Source organism: Sturnira hondurensis, unplaced genomic scaffold, assembly GCF_014824575.4.
Source record: "Sturnira hondurensis isolate 20B ecotype Veracruz unplaced genomic scaffold, ASM1482457v3 Scaffold0014745, whole genome shotgun sequence".
NCBI lineage: Eukaryota > Metazoa > Chordata > Mammalia > Chiroptera > Phyllostomidae > Sturnira > Sturnira hondurensis.
This window is the reverse complement of record NW_028087376.1, coordinates 2,050,422-2,074,868: the sequence shown is the minus strand read 5'-3', so window position 1 is coordinate 2,074,868 and position 24,447 is coordinate 2,050,422. Positions and strand designations below refer to the sequence as shown.

The 24,447-nt window shown below is 44.2% G+C and overlaps 1 protein-coding gene across 5 annotated transcripts; it reads right to left on the bottom strand.

Moving 5' to 3' along the window:
- Positions 1-2,972: 2,972 nt before the first annotated feature.
- On the bottom strand, positions 2,973-23,034 carry MLKL (mixed lineage kinase domain like pseudokinase). Of its 5 annotated transcripts, XM_037063630.1 has the most exons (13): positions 22,801-23,033; positions 21,831-21,905; positions 18,307-18,771; positions 13,767-13,865; positions 13,715-13,718; positions 12,711-12,902; positions 10,303-10,400; positions 9,109-9,244; positions 7,587-7,668; positions 5,305-5,456; positions 5,047-5,096; positions 4,649-4,789; positions 2,973-3,962 (listed from the first exon to the last, which is right to left on the bottom strand). In XM_037063630.1, exons 3-13 carry the CDS (start codon positions 18,755-18,757, stop codon positions 3,919-3,921), a joined length of 1,449 nt encoding a protein of 482 aa, XP_036919525.1. In that variant the 5' UTR covers positions 18,758-18,771; positions 21,831-21,905; positions 22,801-23,033; the 3' UTR covers positions 2,973-3,918. The 5 variants fall into 5 exon arrangements, with proteins under 5 accessions (XP_036919525.1, XP_036919528.1, XP_036919526.1 ...); XM_037063633.1 differs by lacking the exon at positions 13,715-13,718 and having other exon boundaries at positions 12,711-12,894; positions 22,801-23,032; XM_037063631.1 differs by lacking the exon at positions 21,831-21,905 and having other exon boundaries at positions 18,307-18,769; positions 22,801-23,032.
- Positions 23,035-24,447: the final 1,413 nt, after the last annotated feature.

The following is a 24,447-nucleotide window of genomic DNA, read 5'->3' as shown; positions in this document are numbered from 1 at the left end:
TATAGATGGGAATCTTGATATAGTCTTAAAATATACCTGAGTGACTTTCCATGTTAATGGATACATAGGTACATTGTCAAATAGTGAATATTCTTTGAAAAATTTTAAATGAAAAATTAATAGGTAATATATCCTATGATAAAAGGACTTTGGACAACACAAAAGGCTGCTTAGTGAAATGTATACAGAATGCTTAATAGATGGTTCTGAAAGTATATTAATTGATAATCCACTTAATGGCCATTCTTTTTCAAAGAATATGTTTAGAGAAAGAGATTAAACAAAGCCAAAAATATATAGTCTTGTCTTCAACTTCCAAAAGTTATATATAGTTATAAGGAAAAGTGTTGGTTGTGTTCCCTTTAAGGGTGAAATTCACATCTTTATGGGTGATTACTTCCTATTGACTTGTGGAACCTAAGGCGATTCATTTGATATGAATCCCGAGAAGGAATTTACCTGCTGAGATGGATTCCCATGGTCAACCAAGGGCCCAAGTTTTATAAATAATAAGAGCTGACTTACTGTGTGCTCACAGGAGCTTCGCACATATTCTGTATCAAGAAGAGCTTCCTGCACTAAGCTCTGTTTGCTTATGTCCAGGTATAAGGGAGTTCCCTAGACCTACCCTGTCCAATCAGAACTGTTCCATAATGACCAATCAGGAGGGGAAGGGAATGATTACAGAGGAGCATGAGAAAACTTTAGGAGTTGATGATTATGTTCATTGTCTGGATTATGGTGGTATATACATCAAAACATCAAATTGTACACTTTACACATCTGTAGTTTATTATGTGACAATTATACCTCAAAAATGCTTTTAAAAATCAGAATTGTGGGACAGGAGTGAGAAGAAGGACTGATTGCATGGGCATAATAGAATTTCCCAGCGTCAAGGTAATGTTCATTACCTTGTTGAAGTTTGGGTTATTCATGTGTAGGCATTTGTCAAAACTCATTGAATGGTATATTTAAGACTTGTGTGTTTTACAACATGAAAATTTACCTGCTTATCCCCCAAACACCCCTATAAATAAGTACTAAACTTGCTTAATATAAATGCAGAAGGAACTATTTTGAAATGAAGTGTATTGATGCTTGAAATTTTCAAATTCATAAAAAAGTTAGGATAGATTAATGGGTAGATAAGAGTCACGGATAAGTTGATAAGTTTGTGGTGAACTAAATAGAGTAAATTGTTATAGATTTAGGTGGTTGGTGTCCAGAGTATAATTCTACTGACTTTTCTGGTATTTGAAAAAATTTTTAAAAGATTTTATTTATTTATTTTTAGAGGGGAAAGGAAGGAGAGAGAGAGAGAGAGAAATATCAATGTATGGTTGCCTTTGGTGTGTCCCCTGCCGGGAACTGGCCTGCAACCCAGGCATGTGCCCTGACTGGGAATTGAACCACGATCGTGTGGTTCACAGGCCCGCGCTCAATCCACTGAGCTACACCAGCCAGGGCTGAAAAATTTTATAAATAAGTGGCAGGGAATAATTAAGTACAGGGCCTTGGAAGATAGCCTGTGTAAAGTGAGTGACCCTGGATATTAGGCTTTGTTACTTTCACAGTAAATCCACCTCTGCCTCTAGGTCTGCCAGAGGGTGAATAATTAATCTTCAAGGGAGGATTTTCACTGTAAGTCCAAGAGTAACGACCACAGGATTTTAAAGAGGAAAATAGTAGAACCTAGTGAAAAGCTCTAGAAAAGAATCATCTTAATATTTTTTAATACTCACCCAAGGACTTTTTTTTTTGCATTGCTTTTAGAGAGAAAGGGAGAGAGAAACATCTTATAAATGCTGGGGGGGGGGGGTAACCTGTAAACCTAGGCATGTGCCCTGACCTAGAATCAACCCACAACACTTTGGTTGCAGGACAACTCCAAGTAACTGAACCACACTAGCCAGGGCTAGAAAACAAAATCATTTAGCCCCTACCGGTGCGGCTCATTTGGTTGGGTGTCATCTTGCAAAGCAAAGGGTCACTGATTCAATTCCTGATTCCCAGTCAGGGCACATGCCTGGGTTGCGGGTTTGGTCCCCAGTTGGGGTGCAAGAGAGAGGCAGCTGATGGATGTTTCTCTCCATCTCTTTCTCCTTCCTTTCCCCTCTCTCCAAATGATAGATACATAAATAAACTTAAAAAATCATTTTAAATGCTCAATCTGCCCATGTTTGTTCTACATTTTTTATTTATAAAATCATGTTCTTGGTTAAAAAAAGAGAGAGATATAAAAGAATACAAATCAGCCATAATTTTATTCTCCAGAGATGATTACTAGAATATAAGCTCCAAGTGTATTTTGTTTATTGTGTCTCCTTAGTGATTGGAACACCTGTCACGCTTGCTGTTGAATGAATGGAGATGAGTTCTGGGGAGCTGATATTTAGAGGTAGGGTTAGTGTATGCTATGTAAGGCATACATTCTGAGCAAAGCTAAAAATTCGAAACAAAAGGACCACATGCAGGAGATATGGGTCTGAATCTAGCAGAGTCTAAAATCTGGGAGTTCCTAGACTAGTATATTTTGTTTGTTCTATATGGCATTAAAGTACTTTTTGATTAGATGCTAACCTTTAAAAACATGAATAATTTACAGAGAACTATGAATTTCCAGCTTCTTTTGACAAGATGGAAAGCTCTGGAAACACTGGGATCCCATTCCTACATGATAAAGGGCTGGAGTTGAGCAGAGGGTGTCCTTAACTAAGCTCGTCTGTTCACTGAAGTCCCCTCCAAGCTCAGCTGACTCATGAGCTTTCCCTGGAGACACTGTAGGCATTAGAGATTGCACTATCTGGTAGGAGAACTCTGGGACTTGATATTGGAAATAAGGTTGGGGCAGAGCTACAAGGCCATAGGTATCCAAATAGGGAGTTTATATTTTATTCAATGGGCAAGAGGAAGAATTAAAGTGTTTCCTCAGTTACCACTATTGTGTAACAAGTCACCCCAAAACTTAGTGGCTTAATACAATAATAATTTATTTAGATCATAATTTTGTTAATGAGCAATTTGATCTGGCTCAGTTTTGTGGTTCTTCTGGTCTTGACTCACTCAGAGTGTGACTGGGTCAGTTGGTGGCCCAGCTACTGGGCCAGGTGGTCTAGTGTGACCTCAGCTGGGATAGGTTATCTCTGGCCCACGTGGTCTCTCATCCTCCAGCATACCAGCCTGGTTCATGTCTGGGTAGGGACCCAAGACACGGAGGGGAGATTTGTAAGATCTCTTGGAGCCTCATCTTGGAATAGGTACACCATCGCTTCTGCATTTTTATTGGACAAAGCCAGTCACATCATTTATAAATATTTGTTTGTAAGAAAGAATAGTTCTCTTCCATAGAAGTATAATTAATGTACAATAATACATTAGTTTCATGAATAGACAGACTCCATCTTGTGATGGGAGGAGCTGCAAAGTCACAGTGCCAAGAGGTGTAGATACAGAGGGAAATGTTTTTTAAAAGGAACTTTATTTGTTTTGAAAGAGAAGGAAAGAGAGGGAGAAAGAGAGGGAGAGAGAGAAACATTGATGTGAGAGAGAAACACCAATCGGTTGTCTCTGGTACATGCCCCAGCTGGGGACAGAACCCAGGCATATGCCCTGACGGGGAATTGAACTGACAACGTTTTGCTTTGCTGGATGATGCCCCACTAACTGAGCCACACCAGTCAGGGCAAGAGAGATAGGCTTTTATAAAACATTTATCACAGTCACTATCAGAGGTGTATTTTTGACAGTATCGTTTGGAGGGGGTATGCCCTGCATGACTGGAACTGTTTTCTATTTGTGACTGAGAAGTGCTGCCTCCCTGTGCCCACAAATAACTCATGCCAATGGATGGGGAGAGGAAGGTGCCCAGCTTGCACCTCTTCCAGCTTCTTGTTCGGGGACTCCTTAGTTTCCATTTCAATCCTCAGCTTTATAAAAGTTAGACAGTTTCTCTAAGATTTCTGTGAATGAATGAACAGAGAGTTAGATGAGAGAAGGGAGCTGAAGGCCAAGCTAGAAGCACAAAGGAGTTTCTACACTGCACAGTAGGGAAGAAACTACACTCCCCTTGGTCCCGCTGGAGCCTAAACCACCATCTGCATTTATGTCTTTGTGATTCGAAGTTCCCTCTTTCTCGGTCAACTTCTCAAATACAAGTAGCTACTCAAATAAAAAGGAGGGCTAAATTCACATCTTAGTATGAATTAGTCTCATGTATTAGATTCTCTAATACCAGGCAGATCCTGGGTTGTAAGGCAACATAGAACAGGAAGGAAGGGAGGGAGGGAGGTCTGGAGACGAAAGTGGGGGGCAGTAATCTACCTTCCCAACCCACTTTAGACTAAACAATGTCCCTTAGCACAGGGCTTCTGAAGTCCTGTACTGTTGACATTTGGGCTGTAGAATTCTTTGTTGTAGGGGGCTGTCTTCTGCATTGTACGATGTTGAATAGCATCTACCTACTAGATGCCAGTAGTATGCCCTACCCCACCCCATCTCCCCTGAGTTGTGACAACCAAAAATATCTCTAGACATTGCCAAATGTTCCCGGAGGGGCAAAGTCATCCCTGCTATGGACCACAAAGGAAATCTTTCACAAATCTGAAACACATATGGATCATGTTCTTTAGAGTAGAGAGGAGCCTACCACTAACACAGGGACGCCTGGAGGGCTCATAGGCCCGACAATCATCAATGATCTTCTGCAACTCCAAAGGGCACTCTTCACCCAGTGGCTCCTGGTACCGGCTCACAGCCACCAGCTGGTAGATCTTCTTAGAGTCACAGCCTGGTATGGAAACAACAGGATGGGAGGTTGATATATTGCTCCGGCACTCACACGCCCCTCTGGATGATGGTGGCTGGCATCAGATGAGGGACTTTGAGTACTGAAGAAACAAGAGCTTCTAATGACTTCATTGACCGGCCCAGGCGGTGCCCACATGGGAGAACAAAGCACACGGGACAGCACTGACGGGAATTTTCTAGTCTGTTGGAAAGGGACCCTATCCCAGCACCACCTGAGCTAGCCTTTATGCTGGTTACCTTCAAACGGGATCTTCCCAGTGACAATTTCCCAGAGGACAATTCCAAAGCTGAAAGAAAACCAAGAAACTGAGCAATCGTAGTGTTTCTGATTTATCCACACCCCTTAGCCATTTCTAGAAACTTCAGTGAACTTTGTGATTGCCAACCAATTCCACTCAATAGACTAGATTATGATGGTCCGTGGATGTGGCGTTTGACTTGGACTGTCCTGTCCTGCTCATCTGAGCTAGAGTCTGTGCCAGAACAAGAACATACCTGTATATTTCAGTTTTTATGTCATATTTACTATACACATTTTCCAGTCTTTCAGGCGAGACATATGCTGAGGAACTGCTTCTCTCTGCTTCTTTTCTCTTGGTTGCTCTACTGATGGAAGTCTTAGTTTTGCTCAACTCAAATCCTGAAAGCTAAAGTAGAGAGGTGAATAGAAGGAGATGGAATGAAACAACACCAGTCTCGGGGTGGGGGTAGTGGGCGGGAGGTTGGTGCCACACCTCATTGTCATCGGATGTTCTTTTAATCTTGAGAAGTATCTCCAGTGGAGTCTTCTGTCTGTGTGGCCACCCTACTGGCTGGCATTATGGGTTCAGTGTACTGTATTTTGCTGTGTATAATGCACACCTATATTTTTGGCCCAAACTTTCAGGAAAAAAAATCTTTTGTTTTAATTTTTAAATTCAATTATTTATTTATATTTGGAAACAAAACTCGTATTCCAGGGTATCACTTTGCATATCGATATTGTTATGGCTTTCTAAAGCTACACTATTAATACATAAGCATAAATAAAAGAATGAAAAATATTTATATAGATACAGAACTAGTACTACCCATGTATAATATGCATCCTTCCTTTTCCCTCAAAAATTTGGGCAAAAACATGTGCATTATACGCAGCAAAATATGGTATTAGGGTACACTGACCAAGAGAAACACAAAGCGTTTTCTTCTCTATAAAATGGGGTGGTGGAGATTACTTGAGATCACCATTATAGAGCCCCTGTAAGACTTGGGAAGTTGTAGTTGTTCTGGCATTACTGTGTTCGACACAGGGCTTTCTCACGTGAGGACTCAGCTCCACTAAGCGAGGGCGGACAGAGGTGCACAGAGCTGCATGGATTTCTTTCTCTCAGAAGCGGATAAAAAATGCCATAGGGGCATCCCCTGTGTTCCATCTGATTCTACAGAAGAGCCAGCCTGTTCCTTTGGCTTTTACACGACCACTGTGAGTAACCCCCATTGACCCTGCATGGCCAAGGCCATGCTCTTGAAGAAGCAACAGCATAATTAATGGGAGCAGATGTCCTTGCTCCATGCACACCTGTCATTAGTACCACCAGTGTGCAGAGGGCTGCCAGCCCCGAACTCAGTCAGATGTGCAAATCTAGGGGCAGGGTCGGGAAAAGGATAAGACATTCAGAGGGTTCGTCCCCTTTCCGTGACGTGTCTACTGAGCACTGACATCCTCTGACATCTGGCACCATGAAGCCAGAGACGAAAGGCTGAACAGCACAATGTTGTAGTCAGGCAGGACGAGGACCACGAGCAACGTAGACATGGTGCTAGTGGAGCACGTACAGCACACCGCGAGGAGGGAAGGCATGAGAGGCGGAAAAGACCTGTCTTCTGTTTTTTGAGGGCTGTCCCTGACAGTCATAAGGCTGGAAGAGAGCCATCTATGGATGACAAAATATTCTTTTAGCATTTGGGAATTGTGGACATTGAGTGAAGGGCTTCCTCTCCTGTATGAGAATTGGACTTTTTAGTTCATTCCCCTGGGAACCTGATAAAGGCAGACTGTCACCTATGCTCCTAAGTAATATTGTTGATGACAAAAAATGGTCACTGATTGGCAAATGCTTATGGACAGTGGGTATGGGGACTATAAAGAGCCGATAGGGATGCTGGGCCTTGTGGAGCCTCTCTAACTGGAATGTCCCTTGTGGGGACACTTGAAGATATGCCTGAGGAGTCGCTACAAGATAATATTGACTTCTGTGGGTCAAGAGGCTTCTAGGGCTAGTGGGCCCCACAGCCACTTGAGGAGAGTGCCTTTCTCCAGCACCTGGGGCAGGGCCAAGAGAGTATCTCCTGGATAACTGTGGGGACTCCCTCAGCTGCCCTGTTGGCAAGCTCTGCTTCCTGCACAGTAACCTTCTAAGTGATTCCAAATGCAAAGTGTGGCCTTGCGTTAGTCCTGTGAGTCCAAATGCCCAGCTGGACCTGAGAAGACCCCCTGGTGCATATTGGAGGAATGTAGAAGTGGTGTCCAGGCGTCGAAAGGGAAAGGACTCTTAGCCCATCCCTGCTAAGTGGGCACTGAGGGAAGACAGGCATTATAACAGCAGGCAGGATTGAATCTGTCCTCTGGGGGACGCATGGAAAGCTGTCTAGGCAGAGAAACATTTGAGTTCAGTTCTAAGGGTAAGGCAGAGAAACGAGGAGGCACAGCCTTTCTGGGAAACAGGTGTCCCTCTACCAGCACCAAAGGGTCCCAGAAGTCAAACTCAAAGAGCCCCCTGGAAGGCCATGCTCACCTTCACTTGGTAGCTGCTGGTTACCAGGAAGTTCGTGCTGTTGATGCTTCTGTGGAGTTCCGGGGTTTCTGAATGGTGCAGCCTGACACAACCAAAGGCAGGGACCATTAGTGACCTTTGCACAGACCTTCCTGGGGGCCTTGACAATCATTACCACGAGGATGAGGCTGATCAGTACCATGACTTCCTCATGGGTAGCTCTCCGTCCACAGACGGGACAAGGGGGAGAGGGGCAGAAACAGGTGGGCACAAACTCCTAGACACTTTTAGCTATCTAGGAGGGCGAAGGGGTTCCAGTGGCCATGGAAATTCATCTGTAGATGGCAGCTGGGAGCTGTAAACAGCAAAGTAAGCCAGATGGGGGGTAAGTGCGCAGAGCTGCTTAGAAGGATCTGAGACCAGCCAGATGGTGCACTATCAGCACCTGCTACAGCCCCAAATTACTTCTCAGAAAACTCACCAGTGCAGGGAATTGAGTTAACATTAATTGTTAATTAACATTAGTTATTAGTTATATATAAAATAAATAGCTAGGGCTATATTTGCAAAAGTATGGACTATATGGTATGCAAAATGACATAGTAAGAAAGCTATTCTCCTTTCAAGTTCAGATTACATTAAGGAGGGAGTCTCAGTTTGGCGTCCGGTGTCTTCAATACCTCTCTAAATCTCCTCTGTACAAAGGAAGTGTGGGTCCGAGTTACAGACTGGCAGGCAGCATTATCCAGACAGAATTTAGTAACATTGTTTTGGTTTCAGTTATGGTCACCTATTTGTGGCAGGTGATTCTGGTTTTGGATTTATGATAGTAATAGAAAGTGTCCTTTAATTTTATTTGTTTTTTTTTAAATAGTGAGCTAATTTAAGGACATTATTAAGGAAATAATACTGGCAGAATTGTGGATATGGTAAAAATCATGAAAGTAGCTTGTGAATGACTGACCTGTGGGGGCCCCTGGGCCCCCCCACAGAAACCATAGACTCTGCATGTAAGGGTAGGGTGAGTTGCCAGATAAAATAAAGGACACCCAGTTGATTTTGAAGTTTTGATAATCAATGAATTTTTTTAGCATAAGTATGTCTCAAAATTGCATGGGACATACTTCTACTAAAAATTATTTTATGTTATCTGAAATTTTAGTAAAAGTATGTGTTAGGTAATATTTGGGATATACACTTATATTTAAAAAATTATTATTGCTTATCTGAAATTCAAATTTAATTGAGCACCTTATATTTCCTCTTCACTAGACCTGGCAATAGTGAGTAAGGCCTTACTTAAGAGTAAGGCCTGTCCAACTCCACAAGAGCAGCCTTCGGTTGTGTGATCCGGTGCTTCACTGGGTTAAGCGTCCCTTCCCCCTTCTGTCTAGGGTATTCTAATCAAACTAAGTCACAATACAACTCAAGGAAGCAGAGACTACCTGGGGCTTCCAACCTGTTTTATCACCATCTCTGGGGCTGTCAGTAAGGGAGGCAGACTCATTCCGTTTGTCCTGGCAGCTTTCAACCCACGTGGTACCTGTATAAGCCTCTGGCTGCTCCCACGACCAGGACGATGCGCTTAGCAAAACTGAGGTCCTTTTTCTGATCCAGCAGCTCCCTCAAGGTCCCAAGCTCACAGTACTCCATGACCATGGAGAATTGAGGTGGGGTCACTGAAGGAAAGAAGATCAGCCCCACTGAGAGGTCCTTACTCTGCATCCATCTCCCCCTGCCTCTACAGAGACAGACTCAGCTCCACACCATTGCTCTCCCACCTTCTACCCCTTCTCACACAGTTTGCATCTTGACGTCATTGAATGGGTCCAATACCCACAGAGTTCCCACACCTCTTCTCCATCATATTTGGCATGTCGTGATTATATATTTCTCTTAGTTATCTGTCATGCCTCCCCCACTCAGGTGTAAGCCCCCAGGAGGCAGGATCTGTTTTGTTCACACAGTGCTCACAAACTTCATAAATGTATGTGGAAGGAATGAATGATGCACGTACCATGGGGGCTGGTAAGGGGAGGTCAGACCAGAGCACAGGTCCCAGGTTATGGGCCTAAGATATAAGAACCCACACACAAAAAGTGGGTCAGTCACCTCAGCTGCCACCCAGGATGACAAACATCACTGGAAGTTTTCCTTTAGTCCCCTGAGGCTATGGAGAAACTTCTAGAAGTGATAAAATAGGAGTTGCTGTGTCCCCTCTATAGGCAAGAGCAACAAAACATAACCCACAGGAGAGGACATGCTATGAGATAGAATGCAGCCACATTAAAAAATAAAGATTAAAAAGAACCTGATGCATGAGGTTCTTGGTAAAGGGGCAGATCAACTGAGATTTTAGGTTTGATCTACACTAATGATGATCAAGGGTAGATTCCTTATTCTGGTCAGTCAGCTTTATAATGTTTTATTGAAACAAAATGTATCCATCACTCAGGCCAGCATCTGAACAAGACCCTCCTGGGTTGCCAGTGGATTGGTAGGAAAAGATGTGGCCACATTAGTGCAAACCAGCCCTCGGGCTGAAGCCAAATTCAATCCCTCCTTTCCTGGAAGGGGATAGGAACCTACATCATGGGATATAAAAAAAATTAACACTGATAATAACAATACCATGTAAACCCCACTCTTTCAGCTGTTCTTTAAAAATGCAATGCATTCTAACATGGAAGGGATATGACACCACAAAAGGAGGACCAAACCCAGAAGCACTCCTTACCTGTTTCATCAATGCAAATCCCAAATATACGCAGGATGTTAGGAGAATCAAACTTCTTCATGGTTCTGATCTCATTATTGAAAGTGTGCCTCACTGCTCTGTGGGGATATAAAGGACAATTAGGATTCCAGGACTGGAAGGTCCCTTGGAGAACATTTAGTGTAAGGACCACCTGTGTGTGTGTGTGGGGGGTGGCGACCTGAGGGCTAGGCAGCGTCTCCTGGGGTGAGAACTGGTGCTGCGATGAATTTGGCCACTGATGGCAGAGTGTGGAACCCCTAAGATGTTTGGTGGCAGAATTACCATGTGTGATACATGCTACAACATAAATTCACCTTGGAAGTATCATGCTAGGTGAAAGGAGCTAGGTCACATACCACATTATTTCATTTATATGAAATATCGAGAACAGGCAAATCCACCCCTGGCTGGTGTGTCTCAGGGGACTAAGTGTCGGCCTGCAAACTGAGAGGTCACTGGTTGGACTCCCAGTCAGGGTGCACACCTGGGCTGCAGGCCAGTGACGGCAATGTTTTTATTGCACATCAGTATTGCTCTCCCTCTCTTTCTCCTTCCCTTCCTCCCTCTCTAAAAATAAAGAATAATAAATAAAATATTAAAAAATTATTTTAAAAAGGACAAGCAAATCCATACAGATGGAAAGTAGATTAGTAGTTGTCTAGGGCCAGAGGTGATAGGGGTGAAAACGTATGGGGCGTGACTGCAAATGGGTACAGGGTTTCTCTCTGGGATGACAAAAATGTTCTAAAATCACTTTATGGCAATATATTAAAAGCTATTAAAGTATACACTTTAAATGGGTGAACCTTATGGTATGTAAATGATATTTCAATAAAGTTGTTTAAAAATACTATCCTAATCAAAATTTCAATGTGTACATTGAGGAATGTGTTACTTATTTAGCTTAGTCAACCCGAGAAAGAAGAGTCAAGAAGAGGACTAGATAATGAGAAGTACAACAAAGTCATAATAAAACAAAACAGAACAAAACACAGGGTTGTCAGTGCAAAGACAAAGTGACCGGTGGAATAAAATAGAGAGGTCAGAGCCAGATCTGTTGTCTAAACAGAAACTTAACAAACAATAAATGTGGCACCACAAATCAATGCAGAAGAACATTTACTAGATGGTGTAGAGAAAAGGGACTCACTGTGTACAGATAAAAACAAAACTAGGCCCCATGTAATGGGACCTACAAAGGCAATTCCAGGAGGATGAAAGCCTAAATGGGAAAGATAAAACTGTAAAGTTCACAGAAGAAATTTAGAGCACCTCGGGGTGGGGAAGAGCACCTCAAGAACACAAATAAAAAAACTTTGGTTGAACTGATAATATCAAAATGTAGGATGTCTGTTGATGGACACCACCAACAAAATTAAAGTATAGGAAATACTTTGATGACCGTTGCAATATCTAAAGCTTATAAATGATTAATTTCCACAAAATATGAGGATCTTCAAATTGATAAAAATGGCAGCTTGTGACAGAAAGAAGGGCAGAGGATATGAACAGGTAATACAGAGAAGTGGAAGCCCAAATAGCTAAGGCATATGAATAAATGTTCAAATTCATTAGTAAACAGAAATGCAAATTAAAATAACGATAAGATGTTACTTTATAACCATAAGGATGGCAAAAATTAGAAAGCTGGTTAATACCAAGGGTACACGGAGACATGTAAGCATGGAACTCTCACTAACTGCCGGAGGGAGTATGGGCCTGTACTGCCCATCCTGAAGACTGACCTGGACCCACTCAGTCAGTGTCACATACACACGCCCCGTGATCCATTGGTTCCTCTCCTGGCGACACAGCCCGAAGAAATGCTTATACAGATCCATAAAAGGGTATTACAGTAGTATTCTTTTCAGTGGGAGAAAGTTAGAAATTGGTTGGGTTCCATCATTGGAAAAATAGGTAAAATATGGATCCACACCAGTCGGCCGTCAGGAGGAAAGGGCTACAAGTATAACACATGTTCCATGATGCTGAGTGAAAAAGGTAAGAATAGTAGGCAACAGACTTATAATACTGCCATTTGTGAAAGTTAAAAATTCACGTGTGTATAATAACCTACATTTTGCAAAAACACGTACAAACAAAACATTCTTTATTGTCTCTGCAGGGGATGGGGAACTGAGAAACAGAAATGGAAGGGACTAACTTTTTAAAAATAACTAAATTCATGAATAAAAGAGAAAAGTTTGTGGAACTGAAGGAAGTCATGCATTTAAGTCTGGGCTCTGCTCCTTAAGAATAGAGGGCAAGTCACATAACCTTTTGGGGCACAATTCCCCCACCTGAAAATAGACAGTATGCTTCTCTCCTTGGGGAGTTATAGGGAGGAAGTGGAATGATACACGTGAGAACTATACAAAACGACTTACCCAATGTTTTTGGCCTGAATGTTTTTGAATACTTTTATGGCCACTGAAGATTGGTAGTATTTTCCTTTAAAAACTTTGCTGAATTCATTTTCCCTTAACGGGATCCCATCGAGTTCTGAAATCTCTTCCTTCTTAATCTCCTTGGTTTGATATTCCGGGATCTTCTCTATGCATTTCTGTAAGTCTGACCGTGTACGACCAAAGGAAATAAAGAGTCAGTGAGCTGAGGAAGGCGTCCTATGGGAAGAGGTGTCTTAGGAAACGTGTGAGTGGGAAGCTCTATGCCATGAAGCAAAGCTGGTCTGGAGCAACCTTGGAGCTTCTGATTGACTCATCTAGGGGGAGAGGTGCCAGTGCCTCTGAGCAATCAGCAGAGGCACTGGATGGTTATCAAAAATACGTCATGCACTTTCTTTCCCTCCTCTTCAAATCCCATCTCTCCAGCCTAAACCTCCATCTCAATCCATCTCTCTCAATTTGGAGTTCTTACTCCTACTGCCACTTGAACTTGGCACTTCAACATTTAGCATTGTGTCTAGTCATTTCAACTCTAATTGAATACACACTTCAAGCTCAGTAATTACATTGCTGGTATGTATTCACATGTCTCTCTTTCCTCTCCTTTCCTCTGCCCTGTGGTTGTGAGCTTCTGAAAGGCAGGGTCTTTCTCTGCATTTTGCTTTTCTCTAGGCACAAGGTTTTGGCATAAAGCAGATGCACATCGGTCAGATACAGAGTGATGCAGGAGTATTTTAAATCTGATTTGAATTTGTTCTCAGAAATTCAGCAAATGAAGCTTTGAGGCTATTAGAGGAAGTTGTCAGCACATAGAGAGGTGCTAGTAGATACCTTGCTAGTCAAGAAGGTCCCTTCAAACGCTACTCCATAGAAAGAAGCCTGGGCTGGTCCTGAGCACACCTCAAAGCCATGGGCTGTCTCCAACCATCCAGCCCAGAAAACGAACAGGGATGGGGGTGGGGGCAGGCTGGATTCCTGCTAAACAAATGACTTCTGGCTTGGGGACAGTCAGAAGTGGCAGGGCACAAGGTAACTCACAATGCCTAATGGTCCTCATGATTTTTTTCTTTTCATTCTCAAAGATTTTATCCACATCGATTTCCAATTTTTTCACTGAAGCTTCAATACTTTCACTTCCTGCAGAAAACAGAGAGTAGCAAATACTCAGAAATGCTCATTAAAAGCATATGGAGATCCCCCGCCCTTTTTCTTTACCTATCACATTCATTGTAGTAGGAATTACCACTACAGCTCATGAATATTCAGCTTTCTACTTCTAAGCACATGGTAAGTGCCTGTAGGCACGGCCTTGTGACTTGCTTTGGCCCAGAAGTGAAGTGAAAGAAATGTCACGGAAGCTTGTGTCCACACGAAAGTGCTGTGATGTTGCAAAGTCCTGGAGAGGGCAGCTACCTTGGAGAGTCTCGTGGACTTTGCCTGACTAGGAAATAAACTTTTCTTTCTTTAAGACACTGAGTTTTTAAAACCACAGTATAATCTAATCTATCCTTATTTAAAGACTATTTATTTACTTAGTTAATTAGTTAGTTATTTTAGAGTGAGGTGAAGTGAGGGAGAAACGCATTTGATCAGTTGCCACTCGCACACCCTCACCTGGGGACCTGGCCCGCAACCCAGGCACGTGCCCTGATTGGGAATCAAACCAGCGACCTTTCAGCTCACAGGCCAGGGCTTAACCCACTGAGCCATACCAGCTAGGGCTATCCTTATTTATATATTCATAAATACATTTAAAAATTGATAAAAACACTATATAGGGTGGCCAACTGTCCCTGTTTTCCTGCGCTGAGGAGTTCTAAGGACATGGGACCTTCAGTGCTAAAACCAGGAAAGTCTCTGATGGAGCGAAGTGTGGAGAAACAGCCCATCTCATACACTGTGGTAGGAAAGACAACCTCTTTCTTAACCTCTGTGGGGAACTGGCAGTCTCTCTCAAAATCGAAAATGCCTGTACTTTTTGACACAGCAATTAGATCTGCTCATAGGAAATGTTGTAAAGGTATTCTGAAATGTATTCAAAGACACTTAAGGCAGGATTATTTACAGTTGGGAAAAATTGGACACAACTTAAATGTTCATCAATAGAGAGCTGCTTAAATATATCTGGTCCATATATACCAAGGAATACTCGATAACCCTATGGGAATTTGTATGGAAGGGTATTCAAGGTTTAAAGAGAAAAGCAAGAAGCAGAACAGTGTACATAGGATGCTGCTGACTGTAACAGTGACAGGAAAATCTACATACATCAGTATCTGGAAAGCTGTTTAGGAATCTGGGCGGGGGCGGGGGGAGATTGTTTCTAGGAAGGAAACAGGCCCCTTGAGGCCAAGGGTGAGAGGGTCAAAGGCGAAAGGGCATTTACTTCTCGTGCTGGGCCCTTTTTGTACTTCTTGTACTATGTTAATGTATTCCTTGATTAAAATGTTTCTTAAAAACTGAAAAGCAAGAACAGAAAGTAAATCCTGTTCTCCAAGTTGATGACACCAACATGCCTCCCGCTTCCACCAGGAAGCGGACCGAAAGTGCTGAAGGTCAGGAGGCTGGGGCCCACTCCTGCCTTTCAGCTGGGTCAGCCTCTGCACACACAACCCACCCCCCATCCCTGATTCTCTTTCTCCCTGTTGGGTGTTTGGTTGGGGGATTCCAGGTGTCTCACTTTCCCCCATCCCCAAAAGGACCCATTTTGCCCACAGGTCTCCTCCAGACCCGGTTTGTCCTATTGGAGTGTCTCCTGCTGACCTGACTGGGGATGGACCACCCTCCACATCAAGGGGGCAGATCCGTTATTCCGCTGGGCTCCAGGGCCCAGAGGGTTCATTCAAGTGTCCTTCACCCTCTCCTCACCTCCTCTCTCTCCACCCACAATCCTTGCAAAAGGAAACAGTTTGGAATTCATAACACAAGGATCTGCAAAGGGGTAAAGAAACCACATTTCTTCCATCCTTCCACTCCGTTCCCTCTTCTGATGGCCCTGGCTCCATTGTCACCCATACTCCAACTCAGCCTGTTTCATCTCCTTAGAGTCTTGTCTTCCACTAAGCCACCTAGTTCAAGGGTGGCTTAGTTCTTGACTCTAGTTCAAGCCACTGCCATCAAACTGGTCTCCTAATTGGGCTCACACTATTACTCTTGCCCCATGGGGTATGTTAAATTATTGGTCCCAATTCCTCACTCCTTTATGGTAATATGATACATCCATACCCAGCCACAGCTTCATAGTGGGCACACTGCACTTCCCTGCCCCTTCACATTGGGCTTGGCTATATCACTTGCTTTGAATATGAGAGGATACAAGTAGAAACTTGAAAGGTGCTGGCAGTGCTGGGCTTGCCTTCTTGCATTTCTGCTACAGGAAGAACATTCTCCAGGTACTCACTGCTCCTATAGGCTTGGCTCCAGAATGAGACACTATTAAACAGACTCAAATTAGACCCGCTGCCTGGAGCCAAGCCCTCCTGATATTAGGAGAACCCCAATAGGCCCAGGTCTGCAAGCAGGAGAATTAATGACTATTGTTTTAAGCCTCTGAGTTTTGGGACGGTTTGGTATGCAGTATTAGTGCAGGAACTAACATGTACCACTGCAGTCCATTGCCACAGGACAGCCCATGTGATGCTCCTTCGATACAAATCAGCTCAGGACAGGCCCATGGTTAAGGACCTCCCTTCACTGGCTTCCTATGACTCTTAGAACAAAATCTAAATTTCTCATCATGCCTTCACGGCCCTGCATGACCTTGCTTCTGTATCTCCTGGCCTTGTTCATCTCGAACTGCTCCCTCTTCTGTGCCTACCACAGCAAAGCCATCCTGGCCTTCCAGCTGTTCCTGGCACTTGCCACATTGATTCTCATCTCAGGGCCTTTGCATCCCATTTTCTCTGCTGGGAAGGTTCCCTTCCCTCCTCTTCATAGGGTCTGCTTCTTCTGTTGTTCAGAGTGTTCATTCCAACATCACCCAGCCAGAGGCTTTCCCTGAACACTCAGTCTGCACCCACGGTCACCTTCTATTTCATTGCCCTGCTTATGACCTACATTGCTATTAGGTAAAACGACTTACTGAGCCTGCTAGATGCAGACTGTATGTCCCATGAAGGCCAAGATCTTGTCCACTTTGCTCCGGGCTGTATCTCAAACACTTAGAACAGTACCTGGCATATGGCAGATATAGTCACGTGCCTCATAGCAATGTTTCAGTCAGTGATGGACAGCATATACCACGGTGGTCCATAGATTATAATGGAGCTGAAAGATTACTGTGGCCTAGTGATGTTGCAGCACAGCACACTGCGTATGTGTTTGGGGTGATGCTGGTTAAACAAACCTACTGCGTTACCAGTCGTATGAAAGTACAGCACATACAATCATGTACACTACATAATACTTGAAAATAAATGACTAGGTTACTGGTTTATGTATTTACTGTACTACACTTTTAAAAAAATTGTAATTTAACTTTACACAGAGGGAAAGGGAGGGAGAAAGAGAGGGACAGAAACATCAATGTGTGGTTGCTTCTCGCACGCACCCTATCAGGGACCTGGCCTGCAACCCAGGCATGCGCCCTGACTGGGAATTGACCTGGCAACCCCTTGGTTCATAGGCTGGCACCCAATCTACTGAGCCACACCAGCCAGGACTATACTATACTCTTTATCATTATTTTAGAGTGTACTCTTTCTACTTGTAAAAAAAGTTTCTTGTAAGACAGCATGCCCTGTTATGCCAGTAATAACTTCCTGTATCTTGTGTTGACTGTGTCTCTTGATTGCATCCTATTCCCCTGCGCTTGACCTAATTTTGTGTTGGCTTGTGCGGTGGCGTGCTGTTCAGCCTGTGTCCTCGGAGCAACAGGCGGTGCCATGCAGCCCAGGTGTGCAGCAGGCCAGACCATCCAGGATTGTGTAAGTGCACTCTGATGTTCACACATCGACGAAATTGCCTAATGGTACATTTCTTAGACTGTATCCCCATCATTAAGTAGTGCATGACTGTACTCAATTCATGTTTGCTTAGTTAGTTAGTTAGTTAGTTAATTCCCCCTGGGTAATTTACATATTAACAAAAGGTCCTGGAGAAACTAAGGCTGGAAGGAATTAGTTCCTGGAATTCCAGGTGTCATATCACAGAGAGAATAGAGAGGTAAAGAAGACTTATTAGTGTCAACAACCTCACCACTCCTTGACTCTGGCCCCCACCATATCTGGGCCCAGGGATGTTCGGAGTTCTGAGTCATATGAATAAACACTTGTTCAAACTTCTTCAGCCTTCCTGCTCCTTCGGTAAATCAGAATGAGACTAGCTCTGGCTGGTGTGGCTCAGCAGATTGAGTGCCAGCCTGTGAACTAAAGGATCACCAGTTTGATTCCCCGTCAAGGCACATACCTGGGTTGTAGGCCAGGACCCCAGTTTGGGGGGTGCAAGAGGCAACCAATCGATGTTTCTCTTGCTCAGCAATGTTTCTCTCCCTCTCCTCTCTCTCTGAAAATAAGTAAATGAAATTTTTTTTAAAAGAAGAGGAAAAAATGAGACAAAAATGTCCAAAAATAAACCTTACCACTTAGGCTTTGGAGGACTTGCCAGTCTTCCTCTGCATCCTGCTTATCTTCCTGCTCCCAGCTCACTCCTTGGCTGTTGCTTGAAGTAGGCACCAACTGATACACCTGAAGCCCCAGTGAGAGCTCCTCGTGGACATCATTCAACTCTTTGTTTATGTCTTTAAAGAGTACTTTGTCCCTCCCTGCAGTCATAAACTTAAAGACATTGGATTTACTACTAAAATTATCTATCTGCTTCTTAGCTTTCTCTAAGACAGCCTGGAATTTGTCCAGGGCAGTGGTGATCATGTCGGGCAGGTTCCTGTCTCGGTCCTGGAGCTCTTGCAGGGGCTGCAGCAGGCCTTGGATCCGGCTCTTTAGACGCCGGCACTGTCCCTTGCAGTGCTGCATCATGTCACACTGGTTGTACACGAACTGGCCTAAGGAGATGACAGCCCCCAATTTATCCATACCTGGAAGAAACTGATGAAATTTGTTAGAGCCTCAGAATCTTCTGCATATTTACTACTGGACTCAAGAGTGTCTGTGACTGGAATTGCTGAAGAAGTCTCCCCACAATTTCATGTAAGGCAGAGATGGTTTGCTGTCCACCAAAATCTGTTCTGCCCCTCCATAATAACATTGTGGCCGAAAAGTGTCAGCCTAGGCCCACCTAGGACTGTATCTCCCAGCCTTCCCTGAGGCGTGATGTGGCCATGTGACTAGTTCTCACCAATGGGGTGTGGTGGATATGTTATGTACTACTTTGAACTGAGGCAGGTTCGTCTCCTCTACACACTATCAGCTGGATGCATTGGATGACACAGCCCTGGGGGGCAGGGGTAAGGCCCCAAGAAGGAAGGTGGAGCCTCAAGAAGGCAGACTCCTGGATCCCTGAATCATCACTTGGAAGAAGGCTGCTCACAGACCTGGACCATCTACCATGGACTGTTAAGTGAATGAAAAATAAACTTCTATTTCACTTGAACCATTATATCTTGGGGTTTATTCATTATGTCAGTTTACCTATTCTAACAAATTATCCTGCCAAGGTATAGGGGTGACCACAGCATGGTGAGCTGGAAAGCTCAGGGCCCATCTGAAAAAGGCCAGAGTTACTTGGCAAAGATAAAGAGCCCAGTGGTGGATGACCTTGCACTTTTAAAGGAGAAGTCAGAAATCTGGATTTTTATGTCAAAGCTCTTGATTTAAAATCTTGCAACCAAGTAAAAAATGCTTTAAAAACTGCGCAGTCTAACACTCTGGGGGTCAAATAAAATATGACTACCTGGATACTGCCTGTGAAGCCCCCGTTTGCAACCTTGGCCACAGTTGGCCAAGGACATTCAGGATTGTACTAGAAGTTGGTTTCTGTCAATCTCCACTTTTCCTTTCTACCGCTTTTCCAATGCTTGAGCACCTTGTCTCCCTAGTCCTGGCCTCCCACTCTCTCTGTTGTGTTTTTAGCAAGCTGTACATTTGTCATAGCCTCCCCATTGGCCTCGGCATCAGTAAGACTTCATGTTGTGCATGCTGCCCCCTCAGAGGCATCTGCACTAAAGCCTCGGGGAATGTCCAGTCCCAGAGGAATGGTGGTGGACATCTGTGACACCTTTGCAGCGCCCACTGCTTCTCTGCTTCCTATAATTCCTAGATCTTAAGTGACTGTCTGCTTCTCCTCCATTCAGCAATGCGTTTGAAGGGAGCTGGCCCCATCCCTGGTTCTAGGAGTTAAAGTTGATATATCTAAACTAGTGGTTCTCTATTGAAGGCGATTTTGCCTTCCAGGGGATTTCTGCTCCGTGTGGAGACATTTTTGATCACTACGACTGGGAGAGGGGTGCTCTTTACATATACCGGGTAGGTGTTGGGGTGCTGCGATGCATTGGACAGGCCCTCCACAACAAAGAATTATCCAGCCCAAAATGTCAATAGTGCAGGGGTTGAAAATCTTGATCAAACCATCAGACAATTCCTAATAGCCTGTTGCAGTGATCAATTCAAAACTGGGCACCTGGGCTCACTTGAGTGGAGGGGAATGTTTGCTGGGAGATTCCTGGATCCCCTAAGGCGGCCTAGGAAGGCAGCTCCTCTAACTCTCTCTATTATCTGAGTATAACTAGAAAGCATGGGGCCCCAATCCTAAAGCCTTGGGAACAGGCAACCTACAAATGACAGAATGCAAAGAAAAGGGTGGGATCTGAGTCCTTGACAGCACTCAGCTACTGGTTTGAACCGATTCTGAAGTTTACCCCATTTCTCAGTTACATGTTTCATGAACCAGTAACCTTCCTTACTATTAAGCTAGTTTGAATTAAATTTGCTACAGTAATACCTGTTGTACCTTTAGTACTAAAGTAGTACCTGTAACTAAAGGCCACTGGGTTCAGTAATGAATGATGATAATGACAATGACCACAAATCTCTATACTCACTATATGCTAAGTGCTTTGGAACCATGAGCTCACTGTCCATCTCTGTAGATGGAGATACTGAGGCTCAGGGAAGTTGCATAGAAATAAGTACAAGACCATGGAAACAGTTTCCAAAGTACTTTTACACAGAGTTCATCTCAACAGCTCAATGAAGCAGATGGGACACCTATCATCACCATTTTACAGATCAGACAACAGTTTGGATGACGAAATTGGCCTGAAACCCAAATCTGGGGTTAAAGCCTGCATAAGAAACTAGCAGAAGTGAAACCAACTAAGCAACCAATTGATATACTTTTGTTTTTCTTGCCTTAAAGTTATACCGATCTGGCAAGGGGAGTAACAGGTACTAAGGCATAATAACTAAAAAGACTCAGTGGATCTCAGGCGACCCAGTTATTCCCAGTTGCTAAGCAGATGCCTTCAAGGCCATTTCTTGGGACCCATGAGGGCAATGGATGGGCTTTTACACTTTTCTCTGGTCCGCTGGAGACAAAAGCAGATGTGAGAGTGTGGTTCAAGGAATCTTGTGGATTTCAGTTTCACGGCATCAGGCTCCAGTTACCTCACTACCAGCTTCATCAAAAATCTACATCTCAGCAATAACTAATCAGAAAAGATAACAGGGAAAACACTTCACTCATAAAAGTGACAATTTAAAACAATACATGTACAGGAAAAGTGATGATGCAGTATGAAGAAGACCACACAAAACAAAGCTTGAAGAAATGAAGAGAACTGTTATAGTTCCAGCTGGGAAGATTAGAAATGATAATCCTGACAGTCCTCAAATTTAAACCCAATTTAATGCAATTTCGGTAGAACTCCCAATGGTGTATTTTGGTATTGAAACTAAATGATCTTAAAGTTAATTTCAAAGAGGAAATTAGTAGGGATAACCAGGATTTAAAAATAAATAAATAAGAGGGCTTACCTATAAGATTAAAATATGTTAAAAATTGTAATTACTGAAATTGCTTAGGACTTATTAAGTACTGATAAAGATATCAAACGGATAAAAGGAACTATAAAGTACTGATAAAGATATCAAACGGATAAAAGGAACTATATATTTTGACTCCACAATGTGAATTTCCAGGAACTTATGCTGTAGAAAAGCTTGAACGTGTATTGCTAGTTGGATACTAAGATGTTCACTGCTGTGCTATACATAGGGTGTAAAGCTGCCAACAAGGAGGGGAAAAAGTTACTATTTTTAAAAGTGAAAAGTCATTAAATGGTACTAAAACTATATATCCATAAATACTCTGCTACCCTTCCTCCCAGGAGCGTGGCTGCCCCTTCCCCTTCCCCCCTCCTTCCCCCACAGGTGGGCATCTCCTAAACCCTAAGGGTCCCCAGGAGGCTTGCAGCCAGGGAGCACTGGGCAGCAGCAGCTCCTCTGGGCTAACCCCCTGCCCCTGCCCCCAAGACCCCCTTTTCTCTGACCTCTTGGCCAAAACAGCCAGCCTAGGCTCATTTCCCCACCTAGTTCCTCTCCTGTCGCTTCTTCTATGCCAAGCCCTTCCTTGTTTCACTGTCCCCAGCTTTAATAAACGTCCTCTAAAAATTCCCTGGAAAAAAGTAATCTAATATCATTTCCTCTTCTCAAAAAAAAAAAAGAAAAAATAAAAAAGTATGAGGCACCCCTTTTTTGATGAGATAGTACTCTTTCTCCTTGTGCCTAAAATGGATCCCAGAATAGGAAGAGGGAATTATTAAGTTCTGGAATTATCTATCTCGCCAGTTTACGCCACAGACAACCTGGAGTTTGTCTGTCTTGGGTTTCCTGGGCAGTTTTCTGAGCGGGTTCCGAGGCCCCTCCGACCCCCACCCCACCCCATCCCACGTCCTCTTTGGCAGAAGGGAGTCAGACACCCGAGCAAGCAGCTCCCCACCATTGCAGAGAAACTGAAACCAACTCAGTCCTGAGTTCAAGGAAATCCAGCAGTGGGTCACCACTCCACCACCCTCAACAGCCTCCCCTGCCACCACCACTCACACCGCATCTCCCCTCCCAGTCCAGGCATCCAACTGCAGTCCACTCCCCTTGAGCCCCAGGACGACCCCCAGACTCACCCTTGTCCCGCCTGAAGGCGTCCAATCTGTCCCGTGCACAGTTCCAGGAAGACCACTCGGGCTAATCACAGTGCCCTCTGCCCGGGGAGAAATCTGAGTCCTGGAGCCTCCCTCCCTCCGGAGCCCTGTGCTCCCGCGCTCTCCTGCGCTCCCGCGCTCGCGCTCCACGGGACAGGACTGCAGCAGCGGCAGAGCTGTCCTTTCCCCAGAAGGAAAACCCCATTGGGTGCTGCGCTCAAACGACTTTTCCCAATCAGCTTGTTGGACGGCTATTAGGTCCTGCGCCCTCCAGAGGCCACCGCCCTGGGCTGGGACTCAGACCTCAAAGTCTGACAGGCCTTGGAGCTTTTCATATGGTTCTTGATGCCCACCGCTCAGTGCCCTGGCTCCCGAGAACCCCTTCTCTGAGCAGTTCGAGTGAAGTCTTCTTCCTCCCTCCCGGTATTCTCCTTCTATCCTTTCCATGCTCTCCCACCTTCCCACATTCACGCAGTAGCTGCTGATAGAATACAGTAAGTCTTAACATCCCTTAACATGTCCCCACAGGTTCTTGTAAAGTGTGATTCAAGGGAAGCTACGAATAATGAAACCAACTTTACCACAGGCTAAATGATATAAATAAGAGTTTAGTTACTATAGCAGATTTCTGGTCACAAAAACATCACCAAACTTCCAAACACCCCAAAACACTTCTAATATTAAACATTGGGGAAAATGTGAACTCTACATACACATAAGAAAGATTAATAAAAGCAAATAGGATCATCCTTTTCCAACCTGCTTATTCCAGTTTAGGGTCAGGTGGCTGGCACCTCTCCCTCAACCTCAGAGCACAGGGTGGGACCCCTCCCCCACAGGACACCCTTCGGCCCTTTCATTGCAGGGTGCCCTCATACCCACACCACACTCCGACTGGGACAGCATGGACACCCACATCTTCGGGATGCGGGAGGAAACTGGGGACCCCCCGAGAAGACCCACACAGACGGTGGCCATGGTTGCGAAGTGCTTCCCCCCTCCATCAGTGTTATAACAAAACCACACTGAACAAATCTACGTTATTTGAGGATCTGCTGCATTCACTAGTGCCAGGCCCTCTGCTTTGGGCTGGGGATTCAGAAAAGAATATAATGTCCCGGAGAAGTATTATAACCAGGACACGGAAGGGGAAGGGTTTGATGAGCACAGCAGCATGTGCCTGCTTCTCTGTGCCTGAGAATATTTGGGGGTGGGGTGGGGTGAATAGACAAACCTAAGTGGGAAAAATTTACTTCCTCCTCTAAGGTCACTGCAATGCATTCTGTTACAGTGTGGGACATGTTTTATCTAAGTTAGCTGTGTCCCCAACTAGAAAGTCTCAGGGATGTCATTCATTCACTCATCCAGCCATTTTCCTATGAAAGGACAAAACTGGGCTTCTTGGATCGGGAAGGCAGGGGTGGAGGAGACCTAGGGCCTTTGTTCACTCACTAATTTGTCCCTGCTTTTGTTCTCCATCTACTGCGTCATCAGTTTTCTTCTTACCTTAGGTCAGTTTCCCTAGAAACAGCCTGAGAAAGAAATTCAGGTACAAGAGCTTTATTGAAGGAAGGCGCTCAGGATGGGGAATTAGATACAACAGGGAAGTATAAAAGTTAAGCAAGGATG

Excerpts from the sequence above, each read along its gene's own strand:
- MLKL (XM_037063630.1), bottom strand. The coding sequence starts at position 18,757 with ATGGATAAATTGGGGGCTGTCATCTCCTTAGGCCAGTTCGTGTACAAC. Across the intron at positions 5,457-7,586 it reads CCAGCAGCTACCAAGTGAAG|CTTTCAGGATTTGAGTTGAG; the intron begins GTGAGCATGGCC and ends TCTCTACTTTAG. Across the intron at positions 3,963-4,648 it reads CAGGCGTCCCTGTGTTAGTG|AAATCTTAGAGAAACTGTCT; the intron begins GTAGGCTCCTCT and ends ATTCATTCACAG.